The sequence below is a fragment of the Ostrea edulis genome, chromosome 2, assembly GCF_947568905.1.
Source record: "Ostrea edulis chromosome 2, xbOstEdul1.1, whole genome shotgun sequence".
Lineage (NCBI taxonomy): Eukaryota > Metazoa > Mollusca > Bivalvia > Ostreida > Ostreidae > Ostrea > Ostrea edulis.
In genome coordinates, this window is record NC_079165.1 from 92,430,012 (window position 1) to 92,451,230 (window position 21,219).

Sequence of the window (21,219 nt, forward strand, 5' to 3'; positions counted from 1 at the left end):
TACCTTCTGTAAGCTTTAGAGATGACCACTTGTGAGATAATATGATTACGGTGTGACCGTTGGGGCGAGCACAGCATATCTGAATACATTTTCAAAAAAATTATATTGAAAACAAGGAAAACTAATCTGGTTCACTGTCAATACTTAGGATTACTGTCTTGCTCTTCTCGCCAATGTAGGAATCAGTTTAGCGGGAAATGCAACGAGCGTGTTGTGACGTAGCCTGGTAGTTGTGACGTTACTGTTTACATTTTTTTAGACAATATTTTAGAAAGAAAGAGAAAGGGGAAAGAATATGATTGTCATCCTTTCCTTTCAAATAAGAAAGGTTTGTAATACTTCAAAGATTTTTATTATTATTATTTTACGAATCGAACCATCCGCCATTTTGTACGAGGGACTTCTGGGATTGGCATAAAAAAAAAATTCTTGTTAGAGGTTGAGATTTAGCTCGGATTATTTCCCGCACTCTAGTCATTAGAGCTCGCAGTACGAGCCAGCGCTCTGCGCTGGCTTGCTGCGCTCGCTACTAATATATGTAAAGGTGTGCAACAAATCATTTGAACAAAAAGGGGGTATAAACCAACTTTACCGAAGGAATTTCTGCAAATATCTCGTCAGGCTAATGTAGTTCTATTTATGTCTTAGACTTTCATCTAAATCCCATGTCATCCATTTTATTTGTTGTATTCTGCCATTTAAATTATTTCATCATACCCAAGCTTTTACGTCAATGGACAGCATTTAAGGAGGTCGTGACATCACTTTGCGTGTTATGTGGTTCGGTAAAAGCTTGTCTATGGAATTGATTATTTGAGGACGATGATCAATTGAAATTAATCAAGCTAAAATACTTATCTGCAGTATGTAACCTTGTTTAGAAAGGTGACGCGAGCCAATCATATAACGTGACACCAAAGTATTGTCAAGACCTATAAAAGTCTTGTTAAACCTATTAAACAATTTCAAAAGTGTAAGTTCAATCTAATTAAAATGAGATCCTAGGATACGCTCACAATCACTATAATAGGATCTGACATAACCCCATTGGGGGTCATGTCCACACGACCTTTTGCTTGGAATATTTATGAGAACTATCAGCCAGCCAGATTGCGCCATACAGACAATGATGGCTATTCAGGCGGTTCCCGGCAATTCATAAACAAGTACGTTGCAGTAATCGCTTTCCTGAAGTTTATTGCACACTATAAAATTATATTTTCTCATATAAGGAATTTTAAACTTTCGCAATAATGCCTAATCTATTCCGTCCATACAAACAACAAAACGTATGAGATAAAATACACCCAAATCAAATTAATTGTGAATTGCTATTTATGTATGAATAGGGATGGGTACAATTTGAATAGTTTTCAAAATAGTTTACTTAATTAACGAGAGGAATATAACGCCAGTCAATGTTAACGGTGCATTGTGACGTCGCATCAAGCTGCAATGTGTTTTCTTTCAAACCAAACAATCGCAGCCGTTTTCCTTGAATTGTGAACACCGACGATTTCAAAGCCGACGCGCTGATTTGCTGACATAAAGTTCATTTGAACATGACCCCTAATCGGGTTATGTCAGATCTACTTACGCAGAGTATTTTGCGCGGATCTAAGAAGTCTGATTTTAATTAGATTGGTTTAAGTTATATATGAAAAATCAATGCTATGTTTCAAAATATTGAATCCACAGGCAAAAACTCTGTTTTTATTGATTTCTTTATCAAGTCGATTTTGCGATAGATTTCCTTTATTTTACGCAGACATTTTTGCATATTCTTGTAAAGAAAAAGTTTCATGAAATTGTTATGAATAACCTGATTTTATGAAATTTTGATAACACTGATTCAAGAAAATTGCAATTTTCTGACGTTGATATACGATTCTGTTTATGTATGTCTTGCATCTTAAAAAGTGTGATGACTTATATATTATAATTAATATTAACAAAATACCATAGCTTACCTGTAAACATTTTAACCTTTTGTATTCTAGCTTTGAGCAGGAGATTCTGGTTCCAAAGGACTTTGATGCAGGAGGAAGGCGTATGATCATTGGGGCTGGAACGTTTAATAAGGTCAAAGCTCAGATAAGAGGTACATTAAATTAGCATGATCGGAGACCCATAATTATTCTTCTATGTAATTTTATATATCAGTTTAATATAAATGTATGATATATATGTAAATTTTGTTATTAAATTACTAATATCTTTGAAGTTTTTAGCTCTGACACCTGTCAGAGCTTTTTTGATCAAAATTTGTATGTGGTAATTTTTAATTTACATATTACATTTTCAACTTCTTCAGAACCATTTGAACAATTTTAATCAAACTTGCTCCAAACCTTTGACAGAGGGTATTCAATGTGTTCAAATGTATGATCATGCCATATTCCAAGGGGAGATGATAAGAAATAGGGTAGGGTGTGTAAAAAATCTTCTTAAAAATTACTAAACCAGAAAAGGTAAGATTTTTATCGAAACTTTAGATTCAAGTTAGTTTAAATCACAATTCTTAAGGCCAGGATGGGGTGACAGCAGGAGTTCAAATTTTACATACAAAAATATATAGAAAAGTCCTTTGTCAAAAATATTTGGGGAAATTTCAAAAAATCTTCTGAAGAACCACAAGGAGACAATATGTCAGATTGATATGTCGATATTCTGCTGTCATGTAGATTCATGTTCTTCGGGCAAGGACAGGACCACAAATGTTGATAGAGGTTCACAAGTTTTACTTTAGGATATTGAGGGTAAGGGCAGGACCACGGATGTTGATAGAGGTTCACAAATTTTACATTAGGATATTTAGTGGAGTACATGCTCAAGATTTTTCGAGTATGCTTGGAGCTTGCTCAGAGTTGTACTCAAAACAAACATGGTTGAGTTTGAGTACAGTAAAAAATTTATAACTTTCAAGGCCAGATCTTTGACCCACCCCCACCCCTTATTAGATATGTTATAATTTAATATGTTGCTACACAAAGTGTAATATTATACCTCAGTATGAGAATTCTATGCAACATGTAATCTGATTGGTCTAGACAGTCACGTGCCAGGGATGATAAAACTTCATATCTCCCTCTCAAACATCATATCTCCCTATCATATTTACCCCCTGGGAAGCCTTGTGGATTTTCCGTAAATTTAATGTCAAGGTAGACGAAGTGTATTGTGACGTCACAATAAGGCCGAGTCATTCTACTTTCATAGTTCGTAAGGTATAAAATATTCTGGTCTCTGATACACAGTTAAATCGCCTGGTTTTGGTTGATACAAAAACAAGCAAGTAAATCAGCATTCAAGGAGAATGGAAATACAAAAACTGGTTATCATACAACCGTATTTCGTTGTTTGTACCTTCTACCGTAATACATTGACAACACGGTGTTACCGTTTAGGGCGATCTCAGCTACATACAATGTATAGATGAGGCAGAACGGACTCCAATTTCAAATGCACTTTTGTAGTCTTGCTTTGTTTTGGTAAAATAAACAATTTATTGCATGAATGTTCGGGAGATATGAAGATTTATTCATCCAAGAAAAATCATATTCACCTCGGGCAACATATGATTTTTCTTGGGTGAATAAATCTTCATATCTTCTTCACTATCATGCAATAAATGTATATTGTGACATATCAAATCAGGCATGGATCAATTAATAAAGATCTGATTTTCAAATAGAGTAGAGATTTGATGATTTTTTTAGGAATCTGTTCACTGCATTATGATAATCACAATTTGTGGAAATAATATGCAAGAACCCCGGCACATGTAGTATATTTGGTGAACCAATAGATGGACTAGCCTAGGGTTCCTTTTTGAGGCACTATCAATGTTCCATTGAGATTTCTGTATGAACAAGGTGGACCAAGTTAGTGTTCTTGACAATGGCCCTCTTTTTCTATGATATTAGGAGGAGATGATCAGCCACCACTCAAAATGGCCCGTCCTGATGGCCCAGGTCCAGGTCCAGGGCCTCATTCAGGGCCAAAGCCATCAAACTCCGAGGGCCCCCAGTACTCAGATCCAAACATACCCTTATCAGGTAAGTGTAATACATATATTCTGACAACTTAGAAGTTTTAAAAGTTTTTATATTAACGGACCTGAATTAAGAGATATGTATTGTAAATACAGTAAAACATGGTTACAGTGAACATGTTTATGATGAATTCACACTTACAACAAAGTGATTTTCATTCCCTGTAGTTTTAAAACATGTTATGTAAGTATTTGTTATTATGAATTATGTTTATAATGAATTAAATTTGTGAATCCCTAGCACTTCACTAAAAGTGTGTTTTACTGTACTGTAATCACTGTAAAATAAAAGTTCAATTTTATTTCTGTACAGAAAGTATCGATGTTCATTTTTTGATAGTAACAATAATGAATGTCTTGAAAATGATTTCAGTGTTAGCAGCACCACCCCCTCCTCCTCCATCATTGATGTCATCGTCCTCCAGATCCTCATCCTCAGGGGTGCCAAATTTAGCCCCGCCCCCACCCCCACCACCATCGATGCGGCCCAATCTCCCATTTGTTCCTCACCAAATCAGGCACAGGATGCCCCCACCCCCACCTCCTCATGCTGGACCCCCAGGACAAGGGCTCCCTCGACCCCCACATCACTTCATGGGGGGACAAAGCGGACATGACCCTTACTCTGGAGGTAACTTCCTGTTTCTGAAGTATGCATAATTCTAATACTTTAGCTGCTTTGTGCATTATGAAATGATGGGGAGTTCTGCTGTAAGAGAGAATACAGAACAGTGTTTGTGAGTATCTTACGATATTGTTTTATTAGGTGTAAATTTTTCCAATCTAATCTTCATTTTATTTGTTGAAATTCCAATGCATTGTAAGAAAAGGAAAGGCCTTTAAATTTATTGAATGAGTTAATTGAATTAAGATATGTGGAGAATTGATATGTTACATTTTATGTTTTTGTTGTTTTTTTTGCTACCTTTAATTTAAACAGTATGGATTTTTTCTGTCCTATTATATTTGTAAACTTATGTGGCATAAATTAACAGTTACATGGACAAATTTGTTTAACCAGCTTAATCTAAGCTTACACTATGCTGTAATTTTTTTATTTATGCAAATCTGAATCAATTGTCTTGCTTTCATTTGTTTAAAACTAATATATACAGAATTAAATCATTCAACACTTGCAATTTTACATTCTCACAAATTGATGTTGAAGGGAATCTGCAGTAGCATACCTGATTGAATTCCTTGTTTCCCTATACCTAGAATGGAATTTTTAGAATGGAAATGATTATATACCATAACTCTTTTACATTTCTTGTTGAATAGCATTTCGGGTTATTTTCTGACACTTATACAATTCTTTGTAATTCACTTTTATCTGTTAATTATAAACCAAACCTAGGAACCAATATTTCATCATGAGGTGACTGACACTGGTTTTTGTTTGATATGTTTATTATTAAATTTCATCTGTAGGGCTCTATTTCTACAATGTCTTTGTATGTTTGGATATCAATTTAAATGAAACCCATTTCTTAAACAACAGAACAGAATTTGTATTTTCAGATATTTTTCTATTTTTAAAAAGATAGCAACATAGATATTTACAGATGTATTTTCTATGCATTTAACAGACATGATCCTCTGTCCTTCAGTATGAATACAACAATACATTTAACAGACATGATCCTCTGTCCTTCAGTATGAATACAACAATACATTTAACAGACATGATCCTCTGTCCTTCAGTATGAATACAACAATACATTTGTACAGTGTATCAATTCTTTGTGACACAGGATACCAGGGTCCGCCTCATTCACAGCCCATGCTCCACCGGGGACCTCCAATGAGGCCACCTTATGGGGGGCCAGGACCCCAGGGTCCGATGCCAATGGGACCCAATCCTCCCTATCATGGAGGTCCTCCCATGGAACAGAAGAAAGATCCAGGTATTATATACTGATACATGGACATTATTGTATGATGTGTGTACTTCTTAACTTGTATCAAATGGTTGAAAGTGCATTGGCTTGATATTCAGAAATGATTGTGTACATACAATTGGACACTAAACATGTAATGGGAAAACAGAAAAATCCTTTATCTTCTGGTTTCATCAATTTTCATAGACATCAAATTTAATTGATATTCCAAATTTACAGTTTTATTGATATTTAGTATGGTGTTTTCCACTTCTCTGTGTTATTGTGTTTTGTTGATTTTTAGGTGTTTTCCACTTCTCCATGTTGTTGTGTTTTGTTGACATTTAGGTGTTTTCCACTTCTCCGTGTTGTTGTGTTTTGTTGACATTTAGGTGTTTTCCACTTCTCCGTGTTGTTGTGTTTTGTTGACATTTAGGTGTTTTCCACTTCTCAGTGTTGTGTTTTGTTGACATTTAGGTGTTTTCCACTTCTCCGTGTTGTTGTGTTTTGTTGACATTTAGGTGTTTTCCACTTCTCCATGTTGTTGTGTTTTGTTGACATTTAGGTGTTTTCCACTTCTCCGTGTTGTTGTGTTTTGTTAATATTTAGGTGTTTTCCACTTCTCCGTGTTGTTGTGTTTTGTTGACATTTAGGTGTTTTCCACTTCTCCGTGTGTTGTGTTTTGTTGATATTTAGTATGGTGTTTTCCACTTCTCCGTGTTGTTGTGTTTTGTTGATATTTTGATAGTTAGGTGTTTTCCACTTCTCCGTGTGTTGTGTTTTGTTAATATTTAGGTGTTTTCCACTTCTCCGTGTTGTTGTGTTTTGTTGACATTTAGGTGTTTTCCACTTCTCCGTGTTGTTGTGTTTTGTTGACATTTAGGTGTTTTCCACTTCTCCGTGTTGTTGTGTTTTGTTGACATTTAGGTGTTTTCCACTTCTCCGTGTTGTTGTGTTTTGTTGACATTTAGGTGTTTTCCACTTCTCAGTGTTGTGTTTTGTTGACATTTAGGTGTTTTCCACTTCTCCGTGTTGTTGTGTTTTGTTGACATTTAGGTGTTTTCCACTTCTCCATGTTGTTGTGTTTTGTTGACATTTAGGTGTTTTCCACTTCTCCGTGTTGTTGTGTTTTGTTAATATTTAGGTGTTTTCCACTTCTCCGTGTTGTTGTGTTTTGTTGACATTTAGGTGTTTTCCACTTCTCCGTGTTGTTGTGTTTTGTTGACATTTAGGTGTTTTCCACTTCTCCGTGTTGTTGTGTTTTGTTGACATTTAGGTGTTTTCCACTTCTCCGTGTTGTTGTGTTTTGTTAATATTTAGGTGTTTTCCACTTCTCCGTGTGTTGTGTTTTGTTAATATTTAGGTGTTTTCCACTTCTCCGTGTTGTGTTTTATTGATATTTAGGTGTTTTCCACTTCTCCGTGTGTTGTGTTTTGTTGATATTTAGTATGGTGTTTTCCACTTCTCCGTGTTGTTGTGTTTTGTTGATATTTTGATATTTAGGTGTTTTCCACTTCTCCGTGTGTTGTGTTTTGTTAATATTTAGGTGTTTTCCACTTCTCCGTGTTGTTGTGTTTTGTTGATATTTAGGTGTTTTCCACTTCTCCTTGTTGTTGTGTTTTGTTGATAGTTAGGTGTTTTCCACTTCTCAGTGTTGTGTTTTGTTGACATTTAGGTGTTTTCCACTTCTCCGTGTTGTTGTGTTTTGTTGATATTTAGGTGTTTTCCACGTCTCTGTGTTGTTGTGTTTTGTTGATATTAAGTATGGTGTTTTCCACTTCTCCGTGTTGTGTTTTATTGATATTTACGTGTTTTCCACTTCTCCGTGTGTTGTGTTTTGTTAACATTTAGGTGTTTTCCACTTCTCCGTGTTGTTGTGTTTTGTTGATATTTTGATATTTAGGTGTTTTCCACTTCTCCGTGTGTTGTGTTTTGTTAATATTTAGGTGTTTTCCACTTCTCCGTGTTGTTGTGTTTTGTTGATATTTAGGTGTTTTCTACTTCTTGGCTCGGCTGCATATTTGGACTAACACCTTCACCGAATCTCGAAGCAGTCCTTCATAATTCATGTCTGGAAATTTACTTTCAGCTTCAGTCGGTTCTAGCCATTAATGTGCACTTAGGTGACACTGCTGTTCGCTTCAAATAAGTTAGTTGACTATTAAACCAAATTTGTATCACTATTAACTGCATTACTTAATGTATAAGTATATAAATTCCCTAAAATAAACTTTCACTGAATTTTTCGTTCAAATGATGGCTTCCATGATGCAATATTTTATCTCCTTGAATTGAAGAGTTCCTATGGTTTGTTTTTAGCTCACCTGAGCTGAAAGCTCAAGTGAGCTTTTCTGATCGCCTGTTGTCCGTCATCTGTCCGTCTGTATGTTTGTCCGTCTGTATGTAAACTTTTTACATTTTCGACTTCTTCTCCAGAACCACTGGGCCAATTTCAACCAAACTTGGCCAAAAGCATCCTTGGGGGTAAGGGCTTTCAAGTTTGTTCAAATGAAGGGCCGTGTCCCTTTCAAAGGGGAGATAATCATAAAAATGCAAAAATGGGGTGGGGTAATTTAAAAATCTTCTTCTCAAGAACCACTGGGCCTAAAGAACTGAAATTTACATGAAAGCTTCCTGACATAGTGCAGATTCAAGTTTGTTAAAATCATGGCCCCGGGGGTTGGATGGGGCCACAATAGGGGATCAGTTTTACATACAAATATATAGGAAAAATCTTTAAAACTCTTCTCCTCAAGAACCACTGAGCCAGAAAAGCTGAGATTTTTATGAAAGCTTCTTGACATAGTGCAGATTCAAGCTTGTTAAAATCATGGCCTCCGGGGTCGGATGGGGCCACAATAGGGGATGAAAGTTTTACATACAAATATGTAGGAAAAATCTTCTTCTCAAGAACCACTGAGCCTGAAAAGCTGATATTTACATGAAATGACCCCTGGGGGTAGGATGGGGCCGCAAGGGGTGTGTGTGTCAAAGTTTTGCATACAAATATATTGTGGAAAATCTTTAAAAATCTTCTTCTCAAGAACCACTAAGCCAGAAAAGCTGATATTTACATGAAAGCTTTCTGACATAGTGCAGATTTAAGTTTGTTCAAATCATGTTCCTCAGGGTTAGGTTGGGGCCACAATAGGGGATCAAAGTTTTACATACAAATATGTAGGAAAAATCTTTGAAAATCTTCTCAAGAACCAATGAGCTAGAAGAGCTGAGATTTACATGAAAGCTTCCTGACATAGTGCAGTTTGTTCAAAGTATGGCCCCCGGGATTAGGTTGGGGTCACAATAGGGGATGAAAGTTTTACATACAAATATATAGGGAAAATCTTTAAAGATCCTCTTCTCAAGAACCATTGGGCCAAAGAAGTTGCCATTTACATGAAAGCTTTCTGACATAGTGCAGATTCAAGTTTATAAAAATCATGGCCTACAGGGGTAGGTTGGGGCCACAATAGGGACTTAGGTTTTACATGCAAATATATACATGGAAAGTCTTCAAATATGGGCCAGGGTGTCTCAGGTGAGCGATATGGCCCATGGACCTCTTGTTTAAATTAGCGATATACATGTAAGTATTAGGAGATACAATGTATCAGTTACTAGATAAAACAGATTATAGGAACTCTTCAATTTCAGGAGATAAATTATTGTGCCATGGAAGTTATTATTTGAATGGAAAATTTAGTGACTATTTTCAATTCGGGATTTTCATACCAAGACGGTAAGCACTGTAAAATTAATAGTGATAGAGAGTTAGTTTAACAGTCAAATCACTTATTTGAAGTGAACAGCAGTGTTGCCTAAGTGCACATTAATTGCTAGAACCGACCGAAGCTGAAAGTAAATTTCCAGACATGAATTATGAAGGACTACTTCTAAGTTCGGTGAAGGCATCAGTCAAAAATATTCAGCCAGCTGAATCTCAGCCGAGAATACTGGTAGCTTTGAATTTCACTCTGTTAAATATATTTTTATTGTTATAATTTAGTGATAGAGAAACCCAGAGTTGTCTACTCTTCTGCCCCGATTATCAACAAACCTGAGAAAAAGAAGAAGAGAAAGAAAGATAACTCTGAGGAAGGAGGCGGTGGAAACAATATGGTAACAGGTGACCAAAGTAAAGTGGGACCGCCCGTGGACATAGCACCATCAGGGAGTTTCATCCCACCGCCAGAGGTCATGACACATGAACAGATACACGTAAGTTTACAATCAGATACATCAAGGAGTTGATAGATGTGACGATTAAGTACAGTCAAACCTGTATTAAGAGACCAGTGAAGAAAGGGAAAAACGTCACATGACAGGATTGCTGGAAATGTGTTATTCAATTTGAAAGACATCATTAATTAGATAACCGCAATATCCATTGTGCACAGAAATGGAGATTTTGAATTAATAAGGTAACTTTTGGTATCTCAAACACGGATGTGTCATACACCCAGAGTAAGTTTATTTTTCCAGTCCCAAGCACAGTATCTACTTGATTTATGTCACAGTTTGTCTATTTTTTTGCTCTATTGAACATAATGGTATACCAGGCATTAAATTTTCACAGGGTATCTATACAGGTGCTTGGGTCTTATCATATGATTAGTGGGCACATATTAGGGCTGGGACGATTCAGGGTTAGCTCGATTCGGTTCGGTTTCGATTCAGAACAGCACGGTTCGGTTATTTTCAATTTGGTCCATGTTAGGTCCAATTTCTCTAATGACACCACAAAAATTAACAATTTTAATGAGTAGCATATTTGATTTTATTTTATTCAAGTTATATAACTATAAGTTGTCATTTGTAAACAGCATATCTATTCATAATGGCATTTTATAACTTTGATAGAAAAAAGAAAACACTGACAGTCTATCAAAATTTGTTATATTAATGTGCTGCATCAGATATGGATTATTAAACAAATCTATAGTGAATCTAAAATGTATATGATATTGTTTTCATTGATATGCAAAAATTCAACAATTCTATCAATTGGGTCTTTGAAAATCTCTCCTTTATTGGTTTACTTCTCTCTCATATTAACTGTCAAATCTGTGTCATTACCTACGATGTTGAAATCACTCCACCACTGACAGAAATGTTATATGTCATGTAAAGATAAATTGCAATGACCTTACGGACCATATTCTGTTGGTATCTGAGTGGTGAAAATGCTATCTCTCAACACAGTAGTGATTTAAATCTCTGTTGCATAAAAAACCTCATGTTTTCAACATCATTCGGACGCCATATTTGTTGTTTTAGTGTAAGTAAAATCTAAACTGAACCGAACCAAAATCCGGAATTTGTAATCGGTGCATCGAATCGAATGGTATGAATCACGGTGCACCGAAATTTTCGGTGCACCGCACAGCCCTAGCACATATGTATATATGTTACTTGTTTACATATGCATACATTGGCCCACTATATAATAAATATAATAAGACCCAAGCACCTGTGTTTATCAACCCCACAAACCTTGAGAAATTCACACCTTTGAATACTATGCTATTGTTTTACAATTTTACTGATAATTGAATTTGTAACATGAACAACAATATGGGTTTTGTTTATTAACTCCACAAGGACTTGTGCATTGATTGCATTAATTATATTTACAGTTTGGGTATTCAGCATGCATTGTTGTATGTAAACAACAATCTCTTACTCTTTCTAAAACCAAAAGTGTTATGAATGATAACTCTCAGAAGAGCTGTTCAACCGAAATCGAAAGTAGAAATCACATTACAGTAAAACACAATTATAGCAAATCTCCTGGGCCAGCAAAAAACCAAACTTTTTTATATCCAATAAAATGTTCATTATTTTCTTCTCATAAGGAAATAAATATGACTTCACAATAAGCATTAATTTGTTATAAGCATGTTTGTTATAAGCATGTTTTACTGTAGTTGGAAATAAGTGGTAAAATTGTTTAAGATGGTTTTGAAAGTCCTGGTTGTCTATTGCATGGGACAGGCTTGGATAATTTTACTTAAAGGGAAAGGTCAGGTACAACATATTTCTAGTGAAATAAATAAACTAAAGTGTGTTGTATACACTATCTTATCTTATAATGTCTTCTAATGCTATAAAACTTGGTTCAGTTATATGGTCAGTGTTAATTCTACAAGCGCATGGAGGCTGCCATGATAGCATCTCGGTGACATCAGCAAACCCCTTTGTAAACTGACCTGCAGATGGTTTCAACTAAACAAGAATGACACAAGAAAATAACCTTGGGATTGTTCCATATGCATTTGAGCCTGAATACAGGAAGAATTACTTGAAAACATCACTGATGATGTATCAAATGCAGTTATCCCCACATTAGAGGAATGGTGTTCCTGTGGACAGTGTGAGGACACGCCTACTGCAGAGGAATGCATGTGTTGTAAACAATGTGATTACACAGTAGGGAATATGGGGGAGCTCCAGTGTATAACTGACCATGAACAATTTGATTTATTGATTATAAACCCATGTGTTCTTGCAGTTGCATTTATTCAAATAATGATGTACAAAAGACAGCAAGGATGTGCACCAGAAGTTATCTAACAAGTAAGATAGTACACAAAAGTTTCATAACAACTTCCCATTCTTCAAATCAGTTATCCATTGTTTGCATAGATCTTCATTTGGATGCAACATCTTTAGCAGGGTTTGGTATCACAAAGAAAATTGTCATGCATTGTCCTTGCTTATGTGTGCAATTAAAGGCTTGACAAGCTGGCAATTTTAGAAACACATTACTGTTAAGAACAGTGAAAGGGGTTTGCTGACGTAGCAGAGCATTTGGAAGTGATCGGGATTCTTGGATAAAACCTGATGATAAGCTACAACATATTTAACTCTAAACATTGAAGAACACCAAAATGGCAGCCTGCATGATTTTGTCAAACTCTGATCTTTAATCAGTGATTAGTGTTTAATTGTGTATGTGGCGAGAAAATTAGAATGATTAATATAATTGTTATGGTAAAAATCATTATTTCAATTCTTTTTTCTTTTTGCCTGACCTTTCCCTTTAAGGTAGTTTTTGGGTATGGCTGGTTTTAGAAAACTACATGATGTACCTCAATTAGATACCGTTTTATGCAATTCACAAGTTGCCAATTTTATTATGTCAACAATAGTCACATGAATCATCTGTATGGACACTGTAAAAAAATCATCACAGTGAAAGCTATTCAAAATACTAGTACATATGATTCAAATCAAACAAGATATAAATTTATCATTTTAACCATGTTTGGTTGTCATCAACACATTTTAATTGTCTCCTAAAGTCTTGTGAATTATGATAACACAGGATATTTTCTTTGCACAAGGAATGGAAAGATAACTCTTAATGGAGTTATCGTTCCATTTGTGCATGACCTGAATTTTAGACTCGCTCAGGACAGGAGGCAGTTTACTACAACCTCTGTTGGATCTGGTCTGTGAAGTATGACAACACTTATGAATCGGTGAATTGAATGGTATAAATGTTGTAGGAACCTGAACCTGTGTTGGAAACTGTGACAAAGAAAGAGAAGAAAGAGAAAAAGCCAAAGAAAATTATTCGTACAGCTGCTGGGGAGACATGGGAGGATCATTCCCTGGAAGAATGGGAAAAAGGTACTGGGGCTAGTCCTGTGTGTACTCATCTCCCAAATCTTCTCTTGTCTCCCTCTCCCTCATCTTATCTGTCTTCCTCTCCCTCATCTTCTTTTGTCTTCCTCTCCCTAATCCTCTCTGTCTTCCTCTCCCAAATCTTTTTAAATTTTCTTAATTACATTCAACTTTTTTAAGTGCACCAGTGTATTTTTGCGAGTTGATTTATGACTATATATTTGCACAACAAAGTTCAGGTACATCTGCTCCTCAGGAATACAATGGTGACAATTATCACTTATCCTCTTCGTCCCCGGTGGGACATAAAGCTTCAAGGTGACGATTAGGGTACTGGCAAAATATGTGCGATTTAAAAATAGATGACGAATAACAGAGACAGATATTTCTGACATTCAAATAGATATTTTTTTTAATAAAAAATTCATGTTGGATATAATTTTGTTGTTTTCTCCTAGACCTGAAAATAATGAAATTTAATTCGACATGCAAATGAATATGTCTACAGTGTATACATGTAAAGGAAAGTTGTGTAATGTCAAAGACAATGTATTGGATTGAGAGTTTGTTTTACAGACTGAAATTTTCATATTTTTAGATGATTTTCGGATCTTTTGTGGAGATTTAGGAAACGAAGTGACAGAGGAAGTTTTGGCCCGTGCATTTAGTAGATATCCCTCATTTTTAAAGTCCAAAGTTGTGCGAGACAAACGAACAAACAAAACAAAGGGATATGGATTTGTCAGCTTCAAAGATCCAAATGATTTTGTCCAAGCCATGCGTGAAATGAATGGTAAGTTTGTTTCATTTCACAGAGCATCATTGAAATTGTGTAAAATCAGTGTTTTATACTAGTTCAGCATACATGTTATTTGTAACAGCACCAAATCATCATTGTAACCCAGTGAAATCTGTTTTGTAGTAATTCTATTATAGTTTGCATGAATTTAATTTCTTGTATACCGTATATATTCGCTTATAGGTCGGTTCGCCTATTAGTCGGTTGTATATTTTATAGGCTATTTTGGAGGGATTTGCCATTGACCCGCTTATAAGTCGGTATTACTTTTTTCAAGAATCGGTTGACAATTTCTAACATTTTCACCTCTGTTTCAAACAATATTTTGTGAAATGCACTGATATTTATTCATTTTATCAACAAATCAATTTCAATAACATACATTTAAGATGAATAAAATCATTAATATATGTAAATACTTGTACTTTATGCATATAATCTTAGAATACATGAATAATATAATATGTCCAGTCAACGTTAATCATGATAATCGTCGGAGTACGAAGTTGTTAAAAAAATACTCTACATTATGCTGTCCAAAAAAATGCTAATCTTCTTGGGATCCACCTATAAGTCGAATACAGACTTTTGGACCAATTTTAAACTCCCAAAAATCCGACTTATAAGCGAAAATATATGGTAAGATGAGATCACTTTATTATACGAATTAAACATTGTTTTTGAAGAATTGAATGTGTAAACTCCAGACATTTTACTCAAACTGAATAACAATGGGAAGCAATTCTATGTAAAGTTTGTGAGTAAAATGTCCAGAGTTTACACATCAATAAATTCTTTGAAAAGAATGTTTCCAATTCGTTCAAAATATTTTTTCTGTCAGAAACCTCTATTTTTGAACTTCAAATGTTAGAACAAATGCATAGGAATACTTCATCAGAAAAAATAATCTTTAATTGCAGAAACGTTTGAAATTTAGTAAGCAAACATTACCATAAATATATCTCATTTTAACGATTTGTATAATAAACAACTGATACACCAAAAATGTATGTTCTTAGATAACAAACAGTAAACACGCAGTTTGAAAACTGAAGAAGCTCCAAATCTCATCAATTTGTTATACGTCTGATATTTATAGAATGTGGTTGCTAATTGACTGCATAATTCATTCTGGTGCATTTGTTGTTGAGACAGCATAGTTATAGTGGTAAATCCCATCGCAGCCAGAGATAAACAAAGTTTTATCAAAGTGTAAACGTTTGAGCAGCTAGCTCAGTGACCATTCAAAATGCTTGATTATTGAATATGTGTATCAGATTACTATACAAGTGGAATTTTTACCGAAACACAAATTTAGCGATATTACTGTAAAAATGGTTATACATGTAGATACATGTATTTTGTGAGACCTAATTTTAGGGACTTTATAATTCCAAGAAAAATAACTACTACCTACGATACAGAATAAATTGTTAGGGACATTAAATTTTAACCACTTCAACAAATTGTTTTCACCACCAGATGAGATGTCATATGTCATATGTTTGTTTGTGTTGATGTGTTTTAATTATAAGGCTGAAACGAACACCCCAGGTTTTTCTGTGGAGTTTAAAGGTCATTCACTTTTGACATGGTTCACATTGGAAGGTGATGTACACTATTTATAATTCATTTGTATGTCTGCCCAAAGTCAAGATGAGGTCAAACGATTATGAGTTCATATTATAGGACCATACCTTTATACTGCAGATATTGCTGAGTCTGAACGAAGATTTTATAGAATTAGGTCAAGGCGTAATCAGCTGTATAAAATCTTGTGCAGGCCACAACTCTTTTATGAATAAAACTATAGATAACAAAAATGTTACGCTTGCCACTATAGGGTGAGAGGCATCCAGGAAATAAGGTCATACAGTAATAGGCATTGGTGTTGTTGTACAGAAAATCCCTGTTCATGTTACAGCAACACACCCTTGCATGTAGAAAAAGCCAAACAGAGGGTTTTTTTAAAGTGTATTAATAGATTTCAGTAACACTAGCAGTACTAGGTGACCAGTTTATATTAGTATTTGTGATGAAGCAGTACTAGGTGACCAGTTTATATTAGTATTTGTATTGAAGTTGTACATGTACTAGGTGACCAGTTTATATTAGTATTTGTGATGAAGCAGTACTAGACGACCAGTTTATATTATTATTTGTAACGAAGCAGTACTAGGTAACCAGTTTATATTAGTATTTGTAACGAAGCAGTACTAGACGACCAGTTTATATTAGTATTTGTATTGAAGTTGTACATGTGCTAGGTGACCAGTTTATATTAGTATTTGTAATGAAGCAGTACTAGGTAACCAGTTTATATTAGTATTTGTGATGAAGCAGTACTAGATGACTAGTGTATATTAGTATTTGTGATGAAGCAGTACTAGGTGACCAGTTTATATTAGTATTTGTAACGAAGCAGTACTAGACGACCAGTTTATATTAGTATTTGTATTGAAGTTGTACTATGTGACCAGTTTATATTAGTATTTGTGATGAAGCAGTACTAGGTGACCAGTTTATATTAGTATTTGTGATGAAACAGTACTAGGTGACCAGTTTATATTAGTATTTGTGATGAAACAGTACTAGGAGACCAGTTTATATTAGTATTTGTATTGAAGTTGTACTATGTGACCAGTTTATATTAGTATTTGTGATGAAGCAGTACTAGGTGACCAGTTTATATTAGTATTTGTATTGAAGTTGTACTAGGTGACCAGTTTATATTAGTATTTGTGATGAAGCAGTACTAGATGACTAGTGTATATTAGTATTTGTAATGAAGTTGTACTAGGTGACCAGTTTATATTAGTAATTGTGATGAAGCAGTACTAGGTGCCAGTTTATATTAGTATTTGTGATGAAGCAGTACTAGGTGACCAGTTTATATTAGTATTTGTATTGAAGTTGTACATGTACTAGCTGACCAGTTTATATTAGTATTTGTAACGAAGCAGTACTAGGCGACCAGGTTATATTAGTATTTGTAATGAAGTTGTACTAGGTGACTAGTTTATATTAGTATTTGTAATGAAGCAGTACTAGGTAACCAGTTTATATTAGTATTTGTGATGAAGCAGTACTAGGAGACCAGTTTATATTAGTATTTGTATTGAAGTTGTACATGTACTAGGTGACCAGTTTATATTAGTATTTGTAACGAAGCAGTACTAGGCGACCAGTTTATATTATTATTTGTAATGAAGCAGTACTAGGAGACCAGTTTATATTAGTATTTGTATTGAAGTTGTACTATGTGACCAGTTTATATTAGTATTTGTAATGAAGTTGTACTAGGTGGTACAGATATCGCCAGAGGAAGGAAATAGTACTCTCAGTGTATCAGATCACACAATAATATTCAAACTGCACTTCATATTCATACAGACTGTGATGTAGCAAACACAAAATAGTAGTCCATCTGTAATATTCTAAAGTTTATCCTCAAGAAACATCCATTGTGTCAGAGAGATATGCCCTTTGTTTATAGTCTGTCTGGAAATATCCATTGTTAGGATATGCCCTTTGTTTTAGCCCATCCTTAAGAATTGACTATTGTGTAGTGGGTATTGCCTTTGCATCTCATGGAAAGATGGTAAAAAGTTGCCATATTGGAGAAGAATGTTACGTATTGTTAATAAAAAGAACAACTAGACATGATGTCATTCTAAATATATTTAGATGATAAAACAGAAATACGCTATAAAGAGACATCCACTTAACAGAGTCTGGATGTTAAATCAGTCCTCCTTCTCCTCCCACCAGCTCTCTCCAACACTCAATGAAAGAACTCGTATTCTAATTTTAAAATTGACTATGGCATATATGCTTTTAGGTTTTTAATTTTATTAAATTTTACTATCATTTAGGAATGATTGAAGAAAAAGACTGTCACATTAAGTTAGAAAAGTCGCAATGGAAGGAGCACTGAAATACTCTTTTATGAGCAAACAGTTCTAGTAATTATTAATTATTAGTGAAGATGCTTGATAAGTCATGTGAGAAAACTTGAATTCCTTTTTAGCTGTAATACATTGTACAATGTGCCAATATGGAATTAAACAAATTTTGCTTTTAAGGAAGGACTTTTCTCATATTCAGTGGGCATGTTGAGATGTTTTCTTTTGTTTGCAAAGCCCTGATAGAATGTGTGTATTCCTTTGGTATGAGTATATTTTATTGTATTTATATGATATACAAAAGATTCGAACACAAGTTCTTACAACTTGTGAGGTTCTCATTCTTTTGACACAAAATTCCATTAGAGAACTAGCTAGGACAGACTATGTGCTTGTGATTCATCACAGATTTTGTCTTCATTTGCAGCATAATCATTTTGTGTGAACATATTTCTATCTGTTTGTGAAAAAGAACTTCTGAACAATGGCAAATTCAATAAAATATAAGGTACACTGAATTTCCTCTGATAGTGTTAGATGTTTGCATATTATTCATTCTGACATGTTGTTTTAGTGTTCATTCTTCCTCTTCCACTTCTCATACAAAGTTTGTCCGGGCCATAACTTTTTTATCTTTTGACATAGACCTTTGATATTTGGTATGTTGGTATTCCATGATAAGACAGTCATGCCACATAGAATTTTTTGGGCATTTCTTTTGTCCAGACCATAATTTTTTTGTCTTTTGACATAGGCCTTTATTGGTATCCCATGATAAGAGCGTGTCACATGCCATTTTTGATGACCTTTGACTTTGACCTTTTAGGTAAAGGTCAAATAATAAAAATTTTAGGCTAGGCCTTTGATATTTGTTATGTTGTATACCATGATAAGACAGTGTTGCATGCCATTTTAAATGTACTTTGACTTTTTATGTGGAGGTCAAACAATGAAGTTTTTGGGTGTTTTTGTTGTCTGGACCATAACTTTTTTGCCTTTTGACATAGCTTTTGATATTTGGCATGTGGGTATACCATGATTAGGCAGTTCATCATGTGCCATTTTTGTGGACCTTTGACGTTGAACTTTTATGTAAAGTCAAATGATAGAATTTATAGAGCCTTTTTTTTTTTTGTCCTGACCATAATTTTTTTGTCTTTTGACATACAGTGTAGGCCATTTAATTGATATTTGGTATGTTGGCAAGTTTGATTTAATATCATGTGTTCATAACACTGTTCCTAGTTTGAAGCTCATATAGATATAGGCGATTGTTAATTATGTACTGTAAGTCCTAATTTTCGACTTCATAAAGATGATCCCCAAAAAATTATTTTAAAAACAATGGAAAATGGAAGGGGAGACATCAGTTTTAATGTACTAAAACAATTCTTCCTAGTTATTTCTCAATTCTGTCATACCTGTACTGTTTGTAATGGTGGGGAGTTTCTCTATGATAACACTGGGGCAATAAGGTACACAATGACATAAAATAAAGTAGAAATAGTGGATCATGGAAGAGAGAAAAAATAATTTTTTCCCCAAGAAAAGATTAGGGGTAGGGAATTTTAAAAGGCCCCAAGAGGAATAGCAAGTTAAAAATATTTTGCAAATTACTAGACTCAATCTTAGCTAGTTAGTTATGACTTCCTCCATACAGGTCGCGGTAGCTCAGTGGTAGAGTGTTTGCTTCATAACTGAGAGGTCGTGAGTTTGAGCCCCGCTTGTGTTGTGTGCTGTGGTTTCGTCAAACCTAAAACATTTACATAGGTAGTGATCACTCCTTCGCTAAATGCTTGGCTTCTAAAAGTGAGAATCACGAGTCTTTCAGATATGACATTAAAAGTGGAGGTCTTGTGTCCCAGCAGGCATTGGCATGATAAAGATCCCTCACTGCTGCGGACCTGAGCGCTAAGTATAAGTCTAAATTTGCGGTACTTCACCTACAGCTGGTGGCGTCTCAATATGAGTGAATTTATTATTCTCGACAGAACATAGAATAAACAAACAAACAATCAATGAAACCCATGTGGTAGTTTTGGAAAATCTTTTCTTCCTGTGATGTTCTACTGGAGACAAAATTCAATACTTTTAAATTTTTCAAGTGAGGTAATAAAGGGAGACGTGTATTTTACTGCTGACTCTGCTAAAAATATAGTCCTATATAATTCAAGTTTCCCACACCCCATCTTAGCATATAATGTTACAACTGTAAATAAGGAGAGTAATCTGGCTTCAACACCTGTGTATATGTTTTATAATTGAAACATACATGCATGCGCTTAGTGGCACATATTATCTGATTTCAAATTGTTTGAATGGCAGCAAGATTGAGTAAGTAATGGTCACTTTCTTATTTTTAGAAATCTTTCACACATTTTACACAATGAAAAGAAACCCCAAACCATCAACCATGTTATCTGTGTGAATACTGTATATCATTTGGTGCCAGAATTCTCTAATATCTGTGAATATCTCATGCCATTTGGTGCCAGAATTTTCTAATATCTGTGAATATCTCATGCCATTTGGTGCCAGAATTTTCTAATATCTGTGAATATCTCTTGTCATTAAAAAACATTTGTTGCCAGAATTCTCTGATGTGAATATTGATGCTGTCGTGGTTAATATCTGATTCCATTGCACATCAGTTTGTCAGATTAGATGGGCCTAGAAGTTGTTATGTATGATGGCTTGTAATGATTGTCAGATTAGATGGGCCTGGAAGTGGTTATGTATGATGGCTTGTAATGATTGTCAAATTAGACATTGGACCTGGAAGTGGTTATGTATGATGGCCTATAATGATGTCTAAATGTTCATTATGGAATTAGGGAGAGCTTTTGAATATCGTATTAAAAAAGCACAGGACTAATATAGTAAATAAAAGCATCCAACACAAACGGCCAATTACAACTGGTTAGGTTATACCGGGGCTGATACAACAGGTTA

The 21,219-nt window shown here is 34.7% G+C and overlaps 1 protein-coding gene across 1 annotated transcript in view; it reads left to right on the plus strand.

Annotated features, from left to right (window-relative positions):
* Positions 1–21,219, plus strand: part of LOC125678438 (RNA-binding protein 42-like) — a 47,442-nt gene that overhangs the window by 4,039 nt on the left and 22,184 nt on the right. The window contains exons 3-9 of the mRNA XM_048916898.2: positions 2,001–2,101; positions 3,927–4,058; positions 4,428–4,685; positions 5,809–5,961; positions 9,941–10,152; positions 13,446–13,569; positions 14,162–14,356. Of these exons, the coding sequence (XP_048772855.1) occupies positions 2,001–2,101; positions 3,927–4,058; positions 4,428–4,685; positions 5,809–5,961; positions 9,941–10,152; positions 13,446–13,569; positions 14,162–14,356 (1,175 nt within the window). The remainder of the gene's footprint in view (positions 1–2,000; positions 2,102–3,926; positions 4,059–4,427; positions 4,686–5,808; positions 5,962–9,940; positions 10,153–13,445; positions 13,570–14,161; positions 14,357–21,219) is intronic.